This window comes from Rhinolophus hipposideros (genome assembly GCF_964194185.1).
Source record: "Rhinolophus hipposideros genome assembly, chromosome: 23".
NCBI classification, from domain to species: domain Eukaryota; kingdom Metazoa; phylum Chordata; class Mammalia; order Chiroptera; family Rhinolophidae; genus Rhinolophus; species Rhinolophus hipposideros.
In genome coordinates this window covers 43,978,963-43,993,173 of record NC_138069.1, presented here as the reverse complement: position 1 = coordinate 43,993,173, position 14,211 = coordinate 43,978,963, and the positions used below count along the sequence as shown (strand labels likewise).

The following is a 14,211-nucleotide window of genomic DNA, read 5'->3' as shown; positions in this document are numbered from 1 at the left end:
TCTCACCTGGCTACTCGCCTGCTCAGCCACTTGCACTTGCCCTCTCGAGGTGCTGTCCACGTGGCGATGAGCCTTTCATAACTAAAACACCTGTCACCCGTGCCTCTTGCTCCGCTCCCGTCCCTGGGTCTCTACAAACGCCCTGCCCCTTCTGCTTCTGTCGTTTACTTACTTTTCTCTCATTTAATTACACAGACTGTACATGTCCGTGAGCTTTCATCTGCCGTTCTGAATTCTGAAAGCCTCCGAAAACCTTTCATAATTTGTTGGCAAACCTGTCTTGACCTCAATTCATTTGTTATAAAAATGTGAGCTGAGGTTGTTCACACAGTGTTCATTCCACTTGGAGGATAGATCGCTGTGTTTCCCCGCAGAGCTAGTAATGCATTTGATCATGGGGGGCTCCTCCGACCCTGCGGGGGTTGTCATCGCATCCACAGCCCGTACATATCATGGAACTTTTCTAAAATCAGCACAACTCTGAGTTCTCAGCCATTGTCCCCAAAAGTTTCCGGTAAGAAATCGGGGACCTTATAACATGGTAGTTAGCACTGAACTCCAGAGCCAGACTGCCTGGGTCCAAATCCGAGCTGTCAGCCCCGTAGCTGTGAGCCTCAGCGGGGAGGCCTCTGTGCCTCAGTTTCCTCTCCGGAGGGGGCTGCACTGGCACCCACGCTCCCCGAGCTGCGGAAGCACCTGAGTCTCCACCAGGTGACGCACCTAGCACAGTGCTTTCCGGGAGGTTTTCCTCCCACAACTACCCGATGGGCCGGTGTCGACACCCCCGTTTTACGAGAAAAAGTCACGGTTCCGGGAAGGTTAACAGTGCAGTTCAAACCTTTTCACCCAAATAGTGTAAGGGGAGGCGGAGGTCAGGAAGGGTGGTTGTCCGAAGTGGCACCCCAATTAAAATCAAGGTGTTTAGAGTTCCCTTTTCATTGTATTACAACACCCATAGGAATTCTGCTTTCTATTTTCTTATACCTGGTGTTGACCCCAAGATCTTGCTGAAAAACGGACTCTCTGGAAAGCTGAGCCTGGTTTTCACCCCGGGCCTGGAGAGTCTCCCGGCGCAGCGTGAACGGCCCGGAGGCCCCAGCGCCCAGAGCTACGGCCTGCGCCTCAGCGACGACGACGCCCCTTTCTAGCACGTGTTTCCGTCCCGCCAGCGCAGACGCACGGCTCCGTGGCTGGGTAGGCCACGCCCCTTCCGGGCATGGCCCCACCTCTTCCTCGGGAAGCCCCGCCTTCCGGGCGGGACTCGTGGGCACGTACCACTGAGCGTCCGGGGGTGGGTGGCGCTGGGTTGCGGGGGCCAGTTTGGCTCCGGCTTGTCCCCACCCCTCTCCGCTTGAGTCCGTTCCCAGCGTCCGTGTCTCTGGGTTCCCGGAGTGGTTCCCTGGGCCCCCCCCAACCCGCTCTTCGGCCTGTGTCGCCCCCTTCATACCTGGTGGCGTGGCCCGGGGCGGGGACTGTGGCGGCGTGGGCGGAGCCGTGGCGGCGGACGGACGAGCAGCGGGTGAGGCGCGCGTGAGGGAGGGTCGCGATCGCCGTGGCCGGCGATCGGGGACACGGGCCCAGGGCGAGTGCGGGGGAGCGGCCGGGGACCGGCGTCCGCGGCGAGGGCTGCGTTCGGCCACCGGCCCGGGCTCGGCGTCCGCGGCGGGTCCCCAGGCCTGCAAGTGACGCGGCCTCCGGGAGCTCCTCCCGCAGGGACCTGGCCTCTCCCGGCGTGGCCGGCTGACGCCGGCCCAGGCAGACCCACTCCCGAGCCCGACGGTCGCCGGCCACCCACGCGCGCTCCGCGGCGCGCTCCCTCACCGCGGACCACGGGCTGTGGGCTTGCTTGTCCCCTGGGAGCGCTGCTCCCTACGTGTACACGGTGCCCGGCGCGGGGCTGTCGGCGGCAGACGCACCGACCCCGTGGGGACGGACGGACACTTCCAGCCCGACTGAGACTCTTCCCCCGCGCACGTGGCGGGGCCTGAGCGCGCTCGCAGCCCTGGCCCCGGCCCCCCGCAGCCGCGCTCGCGCCGCGCTCCCCCCGCCCACCCGAGTCCACGGCTGGCGGCTCTGAGCTCCGAGGGCCTGGTGCCTCGGGTCACAGCCCTGCCAGCCCTGTGCTGCCTCCGGGACGCCCGCAGCCCGACGCTTTGCCTCCAGCCTCGCAGTGCGCCGAGGGTCTGGTCCTGCAGCCCCGGCCCGAGCAGGCGCGCGGGCTGCTTGTGAGGCCTGCAGGTGGGGTCCAGCGCCCACGTTTCCTCCGCAGGAACCTGCGGTGTCGTCATGGACCCGGAGTGCTCCAAGCTGCTGCCCGCTCTCTGCGCGCTTCTGGCGGACCCCAGGCAGCCCGTGGCCGACGACACCTGTCTGGAGAAGCTGCTGGACTGGTTTAAGTCGGTGACCGAAGCCGGTAAGAGGGAGGGTGCGCAGGGCTCCTCTGCCTCGGGGGAGGGATGTGTGTCTGGTGTCACTCCCTTCACATCCTAAACGTTCCTCCTGACTAATCCGGGACCCATTGGCCACAGCCCGAGGGAGTGACCAGGACAGCGACAGCTTGAAGTCCTTAGCCTGTCCCAGCCACCGTTCAGGCTTCCTGCTGTCGAGTACATGCTGGGTGGCTCAGGGCACTACAAGCTGAGTTTTTTGTTCTCGATGCATTTTTTTTTTGTTTCTTTGTTAAGAAATCGGTTTCGTTTTCTCTCTGATTATGAAAGTAATACATGTATTTAAATAGAACTTGAACAACACAAAGGAGTAAAGAGGAGAATTAAACCACCGTCAACATTTTTATTTCCTTCCAGCCTTTATTCCTAACACATTATAAAGTTGTATTTTTCTTATAAAGATGAGATCACGCTGTAATACAACTTAGTGTCATGCCTTTTCTCTCTTACCATTAGAGTGGGTGTTTTCCATACGGAACACATTGATTTTATTGACTATATGTTAGTTGCTGTATTCTGTGTAATCACTCCACTATTGTTAGGTGGTGTTTCTAATGCTTTATTATTATAAATAATGCCATCATGCCTTTCCTTGTGCATAAATCTCGTTTGTTCTCTTGGCTGATAACTGCTTTAGGATAGGTGCCATGGCATTGATTTCTGCTATTTGTTACTTTGGTTTACGCTGTTCTTCTAATCTCTTTTGATTTGAATATCTAGATCTTTCTTCTTTTCCATTAATAGTACATGTATCGAAGGCTACACATTTCCCTCAAAGTATCATTTAGCTGCACCCTACAAGTTTTACTATGTAGTACTTTTGTTGTATTTAGTCCCAAGTATTTTTTATGCTTTTCATTATGATTTTTTTCTTTAATCATAAATTATTTACAAGGGTATATCTTTTAGGTTTGAAAAAGGGGTTTCTTTTCAGTCTTTCTTATTGATTTCTAATTTATTGCATCGGGATTAGAAAACCTCTGTATTTCAGTTTACGTAAGTGTTCTATCTATATAGTTTCCATCCTTAGTTCAAGTTTATGTTGCTCACGCCTGCTGTGTTTTTGCTAATTTGTTTTAATTGTTTCTCAGAGGTATGGGAAAATCTTACACTAAGATTGTGCATTCAACAATTTTTTTTTGAGATTCTTTTTTTCGTTTGATATATACTTTGAAGTTAGGTTAGGTATTTACAGGCTTAGGCTGTTATGTCTTCTGGGATTTGCCTCTTTGAACAAGGAGTTTTCTTCCTAAAGCACTGTTAATGCTTTTTGCTTTGAAGTTGGTTTTGTCTGATTTTACTCTTGCTTCACCAGCTTTTTTAAAATTAGAATTTGCCTGCTGTCTCTTTTCACCAGTCTACTCTGGGCTGGTCTGTGTTGTCACGCTTCATCGCTTCCTATAAACAGTATGTTGCTAGCCTTTGGCTCTTAATTTAATCCGAACAGCTCTTTTAACAATTTAATGTTTCATTTGTTGATCTTACTGTTACATTTGAACCTATTTTCACCATATCCTTTCATATTTTTTAAATTTCCCATGTCTGTCTTTGCTCCTTCATCATCTGCCCTCCACTGGATTGATAAAGCTTTCAGATTTTTAAACTCTTTCTTATGGCTTTGAAGTCATGCGTTCCACTTATGTTCTTTAGTGGTTATTCTTGCAGGCAAATTGGATAAAAAAGTCACAAGTTAAAGTCAGTGCCTTTTCACATTTGCCCATGAGCCTGTTGGTCTCCGTTTCTTGCCCCCCTCTTCTTCGCTTTGCTCGTTTCCTCCTTACTGAACCACAGCCTTCAGCAGTTCTCTCAGCACGAGCCCTCTACAGGAACTCTCCCAGCCTTTGCCAATTACCTTTTCCCCCATCGGTACTTTTGAACAACAGCATAGTTGAGCGTAGACATTTCAAATGCCCGGTCTGGGTGAAAATGCCTATTCCATTGGACTTTCTTGCACCAGGTACTCTCAGTTTAAGAAAACAGTATCCATATGAGAGGGGAAAAATGGTCTTCTGGTTGAATTTGCCTTTCTTTTTCCTAATCAGCAAGACAGAACATCTTTTCAGGTTTGTCGGCCATTTATATTTCCTGTCCATGTCCCTTACCTGCTGTTGAGGTGTTGGCTTTCTAGTTTGTTCCCTGCATTGTATTAAATTTATGAGTCCTTTGTTGTAAATGTTTTCTCCCAGTTAAACTGTTAATTCTAACAACTTGAAAGAAAGTTGGTCTGGGAGTTGCCAGAATAGTGGTCCTTTGGGGGACACGTCACGCTGTGCCCCTGGTGACATGTTCCCTGGCTGGGCCTGTCTCCAGGGTCCAGTGTCCTGCTGTTACAGGAGAATCCCTGCTTGGTAGAGCTGCTGTTCCAGGTGCTGAAACCCCAGGACCTGAGCTCCGGAGTCCTCTCCTTCTCACTCCGTCTTGCAGGGATTCTGGCAGCCCAGGAAAACTGCTTCCAGTATCTTCAGGTAAGCCTGGGCCTTCCCACCGAGTGGCCTGCTGAGAGGTGTGCAGCTTTTTTCTGCAGGTACATAAAGCAATGGTGGCTGTGACATTCTCTAAGTCTCTGTGTCATTTCCCCCTCCCCACCCCAGCTGTGTCTTGTATAAGGTTTTTATTCCTGAGTTTAAACTCACCAGGAATGAGATCAGGGTGAAGGGGCAAATCCTTGGAAATAAGACAGAGCTGGGGTTGACTCTGTTCTGACACTTACCCTCTGGCTGGACGTGCCCACGTTCATGTCCGCTGAGCCTCGGTTTCTTGCCCTGACAGAGGTGAGCATCATGCCTGTCTCTGGTGCCGGAGGATTCCCTGAGACCATGGGTCCTGTTGAATGAATGGCTGACTAACGACAGTTTCTCCTTAGCAGCAAGCCATGGGAACTTGGAGAATTCCCCGGAGCTGTGTGTCTTACAACTTTGTGCACCCCTGGCGGGCGCAGCTGGCCTTGTCAGCTGATCCCTGATGCAGCCTGTCTGGTCCTGCCAGTCACGGTGATGGCGTCTTGGCACCGTGCAGAGCCTCACCCAGTCGTGGAGGCGCACCCACTTGCTGCGAGCCCCGGGGCGGCTGTGTCAGAGCCACCTGTGGGGAGGACAGTACGGGTTCTCCTTGACTGAGCAGTTGCCCAGCCCAGCTTGCTGTGGGGCAGACTTTCCAGGTTGTCCTGTGGCACCTCGCTGCGCTGAAGTGTGTTTTAGGGTGTCACTGTGCCTGCCCTCCTCATGTGCCGTCATCCACCCTCACCTGTGGTGCTTTGCCGTTTGTCAAGCACTTGAGAGTTCATAAAGTCCCCTTCGTGCTATCCTAGGAGCTGTGGCCAACAAGCCCGCCGGGACTCTGTCTTCATTTCCCAGATAAGGAGACAGTGCAGGCCCTGTATAAAAATCTCACAAAGCTGGCAGACTCACACTAGACCCTGAGGTCACTGGCTGCTTGAGGGACCTGTCTCATCATCTGCTTCTCTCCGAGTAATGCCCAGTCACAAGCAGATAGCTTTTCCCAGCTGCGCTGGTACCCTGGGTGCTTCCCGATTCCCATCCTCCTTCCTCCTTCCTCTTCTCCTCCTGCTGAGGCCGGCCGTGGCTTTGGAGGCCTGAAAGTCTGCTGCTGCTGACTGCCCTCAGTCTAGTTTGGTCCCCTCTAGGCAGGGACAAGGAACATGGGCCAGCTGCAGGCTCTGAGCTGCAGGGCAAAGGTTGCTGACCTCTGTCCCAGGCCCCCAGCACTGGGCTGGCCTCCTATCTCCTTTCCACCTGCCACTTCAGACTGCTGGGTGGTCTGGGAGCCCCAAGGCTCCCTCGTGGCCTGCTGCTCAGCACTGGCCCTGCTGTCGGCAGTACAGTGTGTGGGCCAGGGCCTCGCAGACAGTCTGCTTGAGGTGGGGGTGGAGCCTTGGTATCCTCCCATCAGCTGTGAGCCGCCCCTGGGGGCCCCCTAAGTGAAGGCGGGTCCCACAGAGGGCTTCCCTGTGAGCGGCTGCCAGCAGCATCCCTCAGGCCTGTGGTCCTTGTACAGTTAGACTTCTGTCCTTCAGGGATTGAAGGTGCATCTCCAAGGCCCCATGGTCCCTGTCCTGGGCCTGAGGTGACTGGACGGTTTCTGTCCCTTGGGGGTAGGGCTGTTGCTGGGCAGGATACCCATGGCCTGGGCTGGGCTGAGCAGGGGCCTGTCATCGAGACAGACTAGGCTCAGAGCCAGTAACTACCCCAGTGGGGGCTCGCTCTGTGGAGGCAGTGCCAGGCTTTCCCACACACCAAGCCGAAGCCCAGTGGTGATGAAGAATCTTACGCAAACGGCAGGAAATTGTACCATGGACATCTGTACGGTGATGGGGGTTGAGTGGGGAGTTAGCCACTATCCGCTGGGGGCTCCCACGGTCGTAAGGGTTTGAATGTGTGGGGGTGGCAGGCCTGACACACCAGGTGTGCTGGGGCATTGGGTGAGGGACACCTGGAGGTGGGTGGTGCCCTGGTGGCCCCACATGCCAAGCTCAGGAGTTCAGTAGGCTGTGGAGACCCCTGGGGGTCCTTGGTCAGAGCTGGGTCTGTGGAGACGGAGCTGGTGGTGCTACTCTGGAGAACTGTGACGGGACTGATGAACCATTCTCCTGGGAGGCAGGTAGCGGCTCTGTGGCCACCATTGGCTGGCACTGGTGGCCACCTGCCACGGCTCAGGAGCACGGCTGCCGAGGGGCTCCCTGTTGGCTGCACATGGGAAAGTTCCCCAAACAAGTGCCTGGACAGCCCCAATGAGAGGAGAGTCGTCTCTGAGCGCCTGTGCCCTGGGAACATGCCCAAGTCACACTCCTCCCCCGCTTCCCAGCAGGGGGAGTTGCTGCGGGGGCTCTTCGGGGAGTCAGGCCCCCTGGGCCGAGCAGCCTGGACGGCCCCCACCGTGCGCAGTGGCTGGATCTGGGGCCTGCGCTCCCTGGCCCAACACCCCAGCGCCCTGCACTTCCTGGTGGGCTGCGGTGAGTGCCCCGCATGCCCCCTATCACCTTGCCTGTCTTCTCTTCTCCAGAAGTGGCTTGGGTGTCACGGGGCTTTCTGGGGGAACTAGGGGTTAGTGTCCTTGGGCACACAGGGGAGGTCCAGCAGCTGGGCTGGCTCTGAAAGGAATGGGGAAGCAGAGAAGGCTTCTGTGGGTTTAAAGCCGCAGTAGGAAACAGTGCTGATTGCCCGTGAAACTGCTGCTCCAAGTGTTTGGCTTCGGAGCAGAGGGCCGTGGCCTCTGAGGGCGCCTCCTGCAGGCCGTGCGCAAGCCCTTGCCCTGGGGTTCCGGCGTCTGCTGATTGAAGCCATGTCTCCGCTGAACCCTGTTCTCTCCCCTCCCCTCCCTGCTAGGTGCCCTGGGCACCATCTTCTCCTTGCAGGGAGACCCCAGCCTGTTTGTGGCCTCGGCGGCTGGGCAACTCCTGGCACACGTCCTGGCTCTGTGTATGCGAGGCCAGGCCGAGGAACACCCCGACCCGCAGGCTTCTGACTGGCCGACGTGTGCCCAGCAGATTGTGGACCACATAGAAGAGTCCCTGCACTCCGCCGACAGCCCGCAGGTCACGCAGGCCCTGAACGTCCTGAGTACCACGTTCGGGCACTGCCACAGCCCTTGGACACAAGCCCTCTGGGTGCGGCTGAGTCCCCTCGTGGCCTGTCTGCTCAAGAAAGACCCCGTCCCCGCCGCACACTCGCTGGTGGACCTCCTCCTCAGCGCGGCCCGGTCAGGTCCCCAGGGGCGCGGCTGGGCAGGGGCAGAGGGGGGGTGTGCTCATCTCCCTTGGGAGGCCCCAGGGCAGCGGTCACCCCTGGGGCCGCACCTCATTGGCTCCTCGAGCTCAGCCTCCAGTAGCAGGAACAGCATGGGGTCTGAAAGCCCCACACCTGGGAAGGACCTTTCTTGCCTGGTGGACACGCCCAGCCCTAGGGCAGCAGCCCCACTGGGCACTGTGTGGCCTTTGGTGGTGGGACAGGAATCACTTTCTTTTTCTGGCACCTTCTCTACAGTTCTCCTGTGCTGAGTTCTGACTGTGGCCTGTGGGAGACCTTGGCACAGACCCTGAGCCATCTGAGCTGCACGCAAGCAGGGCCTCTGGCTTTGGGGGTCCTGAAACTGCAGGCCTGGTGAGGATTGGGGTTCACTGTGTGCGGGGGCAGTGGAGAGGTCTCAGCCCAGGCCTCCGTGGTCAGGGGAGTACAGGGGGCTCCGGGAGCCAGAGCAGTCGCAGGGTGCCATCCGGGGTGATCGCCAGGCCAGGCCCTGGTGCAGGCGGCGGCTTCCGCATTCTTTAGTGAAGGATAACCTCTCCAACAACAGCCGTAGAGGCTCCACGCGTAAAACAGACTCTTGGAGCGTCTCTGCCTAGAGTTGGGCTGGGGTGGTACCTGGACTGGCTCACCCCACTGTCCTCTGGCCCATCCTTGTGGCCTCAGCCTGTGAACCCCGGACTGCTACCATGTGCACACCCTGGGGTGGGTACTACGGGCTGCGGGGTGGTTTGGGGGACCCAGGAGGCAGGAATGTCTGGACAGCTTCCTGGAGGGACAGGGATGTCCGCCCCCTGGAAGTGTGCATGGGGTCCCAAGAGGCGGGAAGGATGGGGGCGTCATTCCAGGGTTCTGTGTGGATGAGAACCGGTCGTGTTGGCCTGGGCCAGGGCTGAAAGTGGCCTCGGGACCCACTCCCTAGAGGGGTGGGAACAGCTATGACCCGCTCTGGTCTCCAGGGCCTCTGGGTGCTCAGAGAGGAAGTGGTCCAAGTGGGTGGAGGACCGAGGAGCCGGCCTAGAAGGAGGGCTCTGTGCTGGCTTAGCTCCCCCAGCCCAGCCCAGGTCCAAGCACGCGGCTAGCCCCCCTTCTAGATGTAGGAAAGGACATCTCGACCGAGCGGGAGATGGAGCGCCTGGGAATGCTCCCGCAGGTGGGGACTGCCCCGTGGCTCTGGGCTGGCACGCTCATTGGAGGGGCGGGGCTGTGGCCAGGCCCCCCCCCCCCCGGGCTGCTCCTGGGGCCTGGGGAGGCGCTTCTTAGTAGCCCCCATGGAGCGCCACGCCGTGGCCTGGGTGCCTCCCCTGCCTGCCAGGAAGCTGTTTGTCAAGGGGGTGCCCAGATGCCCGGTGCCGGCCCCTCTGCCCCAAACTTGCTGGGGCCACCAGTAGGAGGGCAGCCAGCTTGCCTCAGGTTGGGGAGCAGCATTCATCCCCTTCTCTGTCCTCAGTCCACAGACCCTGAGGGCCCAGGCCTTTGGTGTCCTCCTCCAGCCCCTGGCCTGTGTCCTGGAAGCCGCTGCTCAGGCCCCTGGGCTCCCAGGTACTCCTTGGGAAGGGTGGGGCGGCGCGGGAGGGTGGGACCCTGGTCAGGGCAGGCTGATGGGCAGCAGGAGACCGAGCTTGCTGCCCAACTTGGAATAAAGGTGGTGGGACGTGGGCTGCCGTCTTAGCTGTGACTGCTGCTCACGGCTTCACGTCCTGGTCCCAGAGGTAATGGGCAGCGTCACCCCAGTGGGCATCATGGTGGCCCCAGAGCAGCCGGCCTCTGTTCCCCCACTGCAAGCCTCGGGCCTGGGCCATGTAGTGGTCCCTGCGCCAGTCCCGTCTGCGCTCTGACGGACGGGCGGGTCTCCTCTGCGGTGACGTGACTTACTTCAGCCGCGCTGCAGGTGGGGGGTTAGCACAGGATTCAGCACTGGTGCCCACGTCGGACAGAGCTGAGCCTCCTGACCTACAGGCAGTGGGGAGGGCTGGGGCTCGATTGCTCGCAAGCCCTGCAGACAGGTTCTGACCCCAGTTCTGGCCAGCTGGACGTCACCCTGGGCAAGTCACCCAGTCCTAATGTCTTGACGGGTGGTGGCCAAGGGGGTGGTGACCGGGGGCCAGGCCGGTGGCTGTGCAGCAGATGGCCCACTGAGAGGAGCTGTTTCTTGTTCGACCAGCAGGCCTGCCGGCTGGGACCGCAGGGGGCTCCGCCGCGGTAGACGCGCTCCTGTCCTCCAGGTCGACCTGTGTGGGTCTCCTGTGCCAGACCCTGGCCCACGTGGAGCTGCTACAGCCCATGGTAGGTGTGGCCCTGGCTGGCGTCCACACCGGTGGCGTGCCTCACGGCCTTTGTTGACCCTGCTTTGTTCCCCAGCCCCAGCGTCCCTCACCCTGGCCCCAGGCGCCCCTGCTTGGAGCTGCGGTGGCAGTCCTGAGGTTCTGCAATGGCTCGGCAGCCCCCACCTCTGACATGGGGGGCCGCCTCTGTGTCATCCTGGTGGGTTGTGTCCGGGTGCAGCGAGCAGCCCTCGATTTCCTGGGGACCCTGGCTCAGGGATTAGGTGAGTGAGGAGGCATTCTCGCACAGCTCTGGCATTGGCCACGCCCCACAAGCCACACTTTCCTTGGTGCTCCCAGACGTCCTGGGACTGCTGTCTGCTGCGTGTTGTCTCTGGGGCGGGGCTTCAGCTGACCAGTGGGTTCTGCCCCTGCTGTCCTTGGATTGACGCAGTCCCTCCTGTGCCAGGGAGGCCCTGGAGTGGGACGTTGGGGTACTTCACCTACCCATGTCTGTCTCAGGCCCTCAAGAGTTGGTGACGCAGGTGTTTGCCGTCCTCCTGGAATACCTCAAGAGCCCTGACTCCAGCCCCACGGTACAGGCCCTGGGTGCGGGGAAGGTGGGGAGGGGGAGGCAGGTAGAGTTGGGGGAAAGCCCTTGCAGCCCTCATGGGAGCCAGAGGGGGCTTTGAGGGGCAGGACTGCGGGGTTTGGCCCAGGGCCTGTGCTGATGAAGACCGGTGCTGGGCCAAGGAAAGCCGGTGCCGTGCAGGCTTCTTAGGGGGGCTCTCGATGGGAGGCGTGAGTGGGAGCCAGGTGGCCCCTGCGCTTGGGCCCACACGCTCAGCAGTGTTCCCTGCAGACACAAACGTACCATCCTCACAGCTCCTGATTGAGTCAGGCCCTGGTGGGTACAGAGTTAATGCCACACGCTGCTGAGCCAGCGGTGGGGCTCTGGGTGACAGGCCTGCCCACTCGGGTTCCTGGGGTTTGGGGGGCAGAGTTTGTCATGTCTCAGGGCAGCAGTGCTGTCTCCCCAGCAGGGTGGGTCCTGACGAGGGCGGCTTCCTCTCTGTCTCACCGTCTGGGATGCCAGTTCTGCTTCCCGGTGCTTCTGCTTCATAGAAACGAGGCGTGGGTGCCCACCCCCCTACCCCCATCTCATACCCATGGCAGGGGCTGGAGCACAGAGAGGTGAACAGCGGCAGGCAGGCTGGACGGCCGCCCCTGCTGACCTGCAGCCCCACTCTGCCCACCCCAGGTTCTGAAGAAGGCCTTCCAGGCCACGCTCAGGTGGCTGCGGAGCTCACCCAAGCCTTCTGGCTGCTGCGACATGGAACCCCACAGCCAGCAGTTCGTCAGAGGTAACCCAGGCCTCCCAGGGGTAAAGCGAGGGGTGGCAGGGATGGAGGTGGTGGGGCAGGTGTGAGCCGGGCCACTCTGAACCGCCCTCCCGCCCCAGAGCTTCTCCCTGTGCTGCAGAAGCGCCTGTGCAGCCCCTGCTGGGAGGTGAGGGACTCGGGCCTCGAGTTCCTGACCCAGCTGACCATACGCTGGGGAGGTGAGTGCAGGGCACGGGCGCCTTGGCACATTGGGAGCCTGGGCCACCAAGACGGCCCTCTGGAGTGGGGGGAGCTGCGGGCTCCACCTGTGGTCACAGCTGGCTCTGGCATTTGGACCCCCAGGGCAGGCTGGCTTCAGACACACACTCCTGGCCTCAGAGGTGCCCGAGCTCGCCGAGCAGCTCCTGCGAGACCCTGAGAGTTACGTCCGTGCCAGTGCGGTGAATGCCATGGGGCAGCTTTCTAGCCAGGGGCTGCGCGCCACCCCCGCCAGCCCTGAGCACCCAGGAGGCCAGCAGGTAGGAGGCGGCACAGCCATGCAGGCAGGCCATCCCCAACAGCTGTTCTGATGCCCAGGGTGGGTGGTCTGGGTCAGGGCTCTGTCAGGCATGTTCCGGAATCTCCCACTCAGCCTCCCAGGACCCCTGTCATTGGGTGTGGTCACCCCCATCGGACAGTCGAGCCTTGGAGGGCTCCGTAGGACGCGTTGCCTGTAGGCGCGTTGTCGGGGGGCTCCCTCTGCTGTGCCCCGAGTCAGCAGGAGCCCCCCTCTCTCTTGTTCTCTCCTCTCTCCAGAAGAGCCTGCTCATGGACCTTCTGCATATCCTGTCCGCTGACTCGGAGGGCTTCCCCCGGAGGGCTGTCATGCAGGTCTTCACTGAGTGGCTGAGGGACGGCCACGCCGAAGTGGCCGAGGACCCAGAGCAGTTTGTGGCCAGGGTGCTCCAGGTGGCGAGCCAGGACCTGGACTGGGAGGTCCGGGCCCAGGGCCTGGAGCTGGCGCTGGTGTTCCTGGCTCAGACGCTGGGCCAGCCCGCCTCCCACTGTCCCTGTGCCATGGCCCCCCCGGAGGTGGCCCCACCTGGTCAGCTGGCCCAGGCCCTACAGGCACTCTGCCGAGTGCGGCTCTTTGAATTTGCCTTTCGAGCCTTGTTTGACTGTGACCGACCCGTGGCCCAGAAGTCCTGTGACCTCCTCCTCTTCCTGAGGGCCAGGGCTGCTCCCTGTGGCAGCCCGCAGGAGGCGGGGAGCAGCCCCAACGTGGCCTCTGCGGAGGCTGCCCTGCAGAGGTGGCGGGCGGGCCAACAGGGCCAGCCCCAGGAGGACCTGGAGCCCGAGGCTGTGATGGCCGTGCTGAGGTCCGTGGACCTGGAGGGCCTTCGGGGTGCCCTGGCTGAGAGCAGTGACCACGTGGAGAAGAGCCCTCGGTCCCTCCTGCAGGACATGTTGGCCACCGTGGGCACCCTGGTGGAGAACGAGGCCGACTGCTACTGAGGCAGCCCAGTGCTGACCTCTCGGGCCCTCTGCGGCTGAGCTTTGTCCCTTCCTCAGGTCCCAAGGGCTCCAGCTCGGCCTGGCTGCACCAGGGATCCGCAGGAAAGCCAGACCAGGTGAGACCAGTAAGGTCAGAGTCACACATTTTGATGTATCATTAAAGTGGCTTTTTCTACTAACAATGATCGACAGCCGCGTGGAGTCAGCGCCACATTCTCAGAGTGCCCAGGAGCAGACCCCAGGCCTGGGGGGCTGCAGGAAGTGACTGAGGAGGGCTCTTCCTGTAGGACATCCATGTGCTTCCTGGGTATGGGAGGGCCCAGTCCTCTGCTTGGACCCCACTGTGCCCCAGGGATGACAAAAGGTCAGAAAGCAAATAGCTCAGGCTGGAGAGTGTCCGGCCTTAGACCCTAGCTCCTCATGACAGCGACCCCAGGTCCAACCAAGGTCAGGTTTCTAGCCTCTGAATCCCCAGAATCACCCCGAGTCTAGTGATTCAAAGCTCACCGTCTTGACCAGGCAGGTAGAACTACCAGTGGTAACATCTGGGGGAGTTGAGGTCCAGTTCCGTCCTTGGGGACCAAACAGGTACACCGGTCCTGTCTCTGCCTTTCTGGACTGTGTGACCCTGGGCGACTCATTTCCTCTCGGAACCTGATTCCCTGTCTGCAAAACTGAGATTTTGCCATTTGCCCCCCAGAGGTAAGCGTCCTAACGTTTTAAAGTGCCCAGCACAAAGAAGAAAGAGAAATTTAAAAATATTTGAACTAAATGAAAATACAGCAAAATTTGTGGGCTGCAGCAGAAGCAGTGCTTAGAGGGAAACTTATAGCATTGAATGCGTCTCTTAGGAAAGACAAAATCTAAAAATCAATAAACTTCCACCTGAGGAAACTGGGAAAAA

General features: G+C 59.1%; 2 protein-coding genes across 5 annotated transcripts in view; both read left to right on the top strand.

The window, feature by feature from the left end:
• Nucleotides 1-1,148, top strand: part of LOC308491603 (BRCA1-associated ATM activator 1-like) — a gene marked incomplete at its 3' end in the record, with an annotated part of 12,874 nt that extends 11,726 nt beyond the window's left edge. The window contains exon 15 of the mRNA XM_081035431.1: nucleotides 1,002-1,148. Within this exon, the coding sequence (XP_080891557.1) occupies nucleotides 1,002-1,148 (147 nt within the window). The remainder of the gene's footprint in view (nucleotides 1-1,001) is intronic.
• Nucleotides 1,149-1,256: 108 nt separating this feature from the next.
• Nucleotides 1,257-14,010, top strand: LOC308491415 (BRCA1-associated ATM activator 1-like). Of its 4 annotated transcripts, none has more exons than XM_081034990.1 (14): nucleotides 1,257-1,519; nucleotides 2,270-2,413; nucleotides 4,758-4,912; nucleotides 7,269-7,416; nucleotides 7,790-8,162; nucleotides 8,447-8,563; nucleotides 9,657-9,748; nucleotides 10,371-10,492; nucleotides 10,568-10,754; nucleotides 10,993-11,066; nucleotides 11,732-11,834; nucleotides 11,933-12,031; nucleotides 12,156-12,331; nucleotides 12,609-14,010. In XM_081034990.1, the coding sequence occupies exons 2-14, from the start codon at nucleotides 2,287-2,289 to the stop codon at nucleotides 13,305-13,307; spliced, it is 2,472 nt and encodes an 823-aa protein (XP_080891116.1). In that variant the 5' UTR covers nucleotides 1,257-1,519; nucleotides 2,270-2,286; the 3' UTR covers nucleotides 13,308-14,010. The 4 variants fall into 4 exon arrangements, with proteins under 4 accessions (XP_080891116.1, XP_080891117.1, XP_080891118.1 ...); XM_081034991.1 differs by having other exon boundaries at nucleotides 1,415-1,519; nucleotides 7,272-7,416; XM_081034992.1 differs by having other exon boundaries at nucleotides 1,415-1,519; nucleotides 10,374-10,492.
• Nucleotides 14,011-14,211: the final 201 nt, after the last annotated feature.

Coding starts and splice junctions, on each gene's coding strand:
- LOC308491415 (XM_081034990.1), top strand. CDS start 2,287: ATGGACCCGGAGTGCTCCAAGCTGCTGCCCGCTCTCTGCGCGCTTCTG. Junction 8,564..9,656: donor GTCCTGAAACTGCAGGCCTG/GTGAGGATTGGG, acceptor CTCTGTCCTCAG/TCCACAGACCCTGAGGGCCC. Junction 12,032..12,155: donor GCTGACCATACGCTGGGGAG/GTGAGTGCAGGG, acceptor TTGGACCCCCAG/GGCAGGCTGGCTTCAGACAC.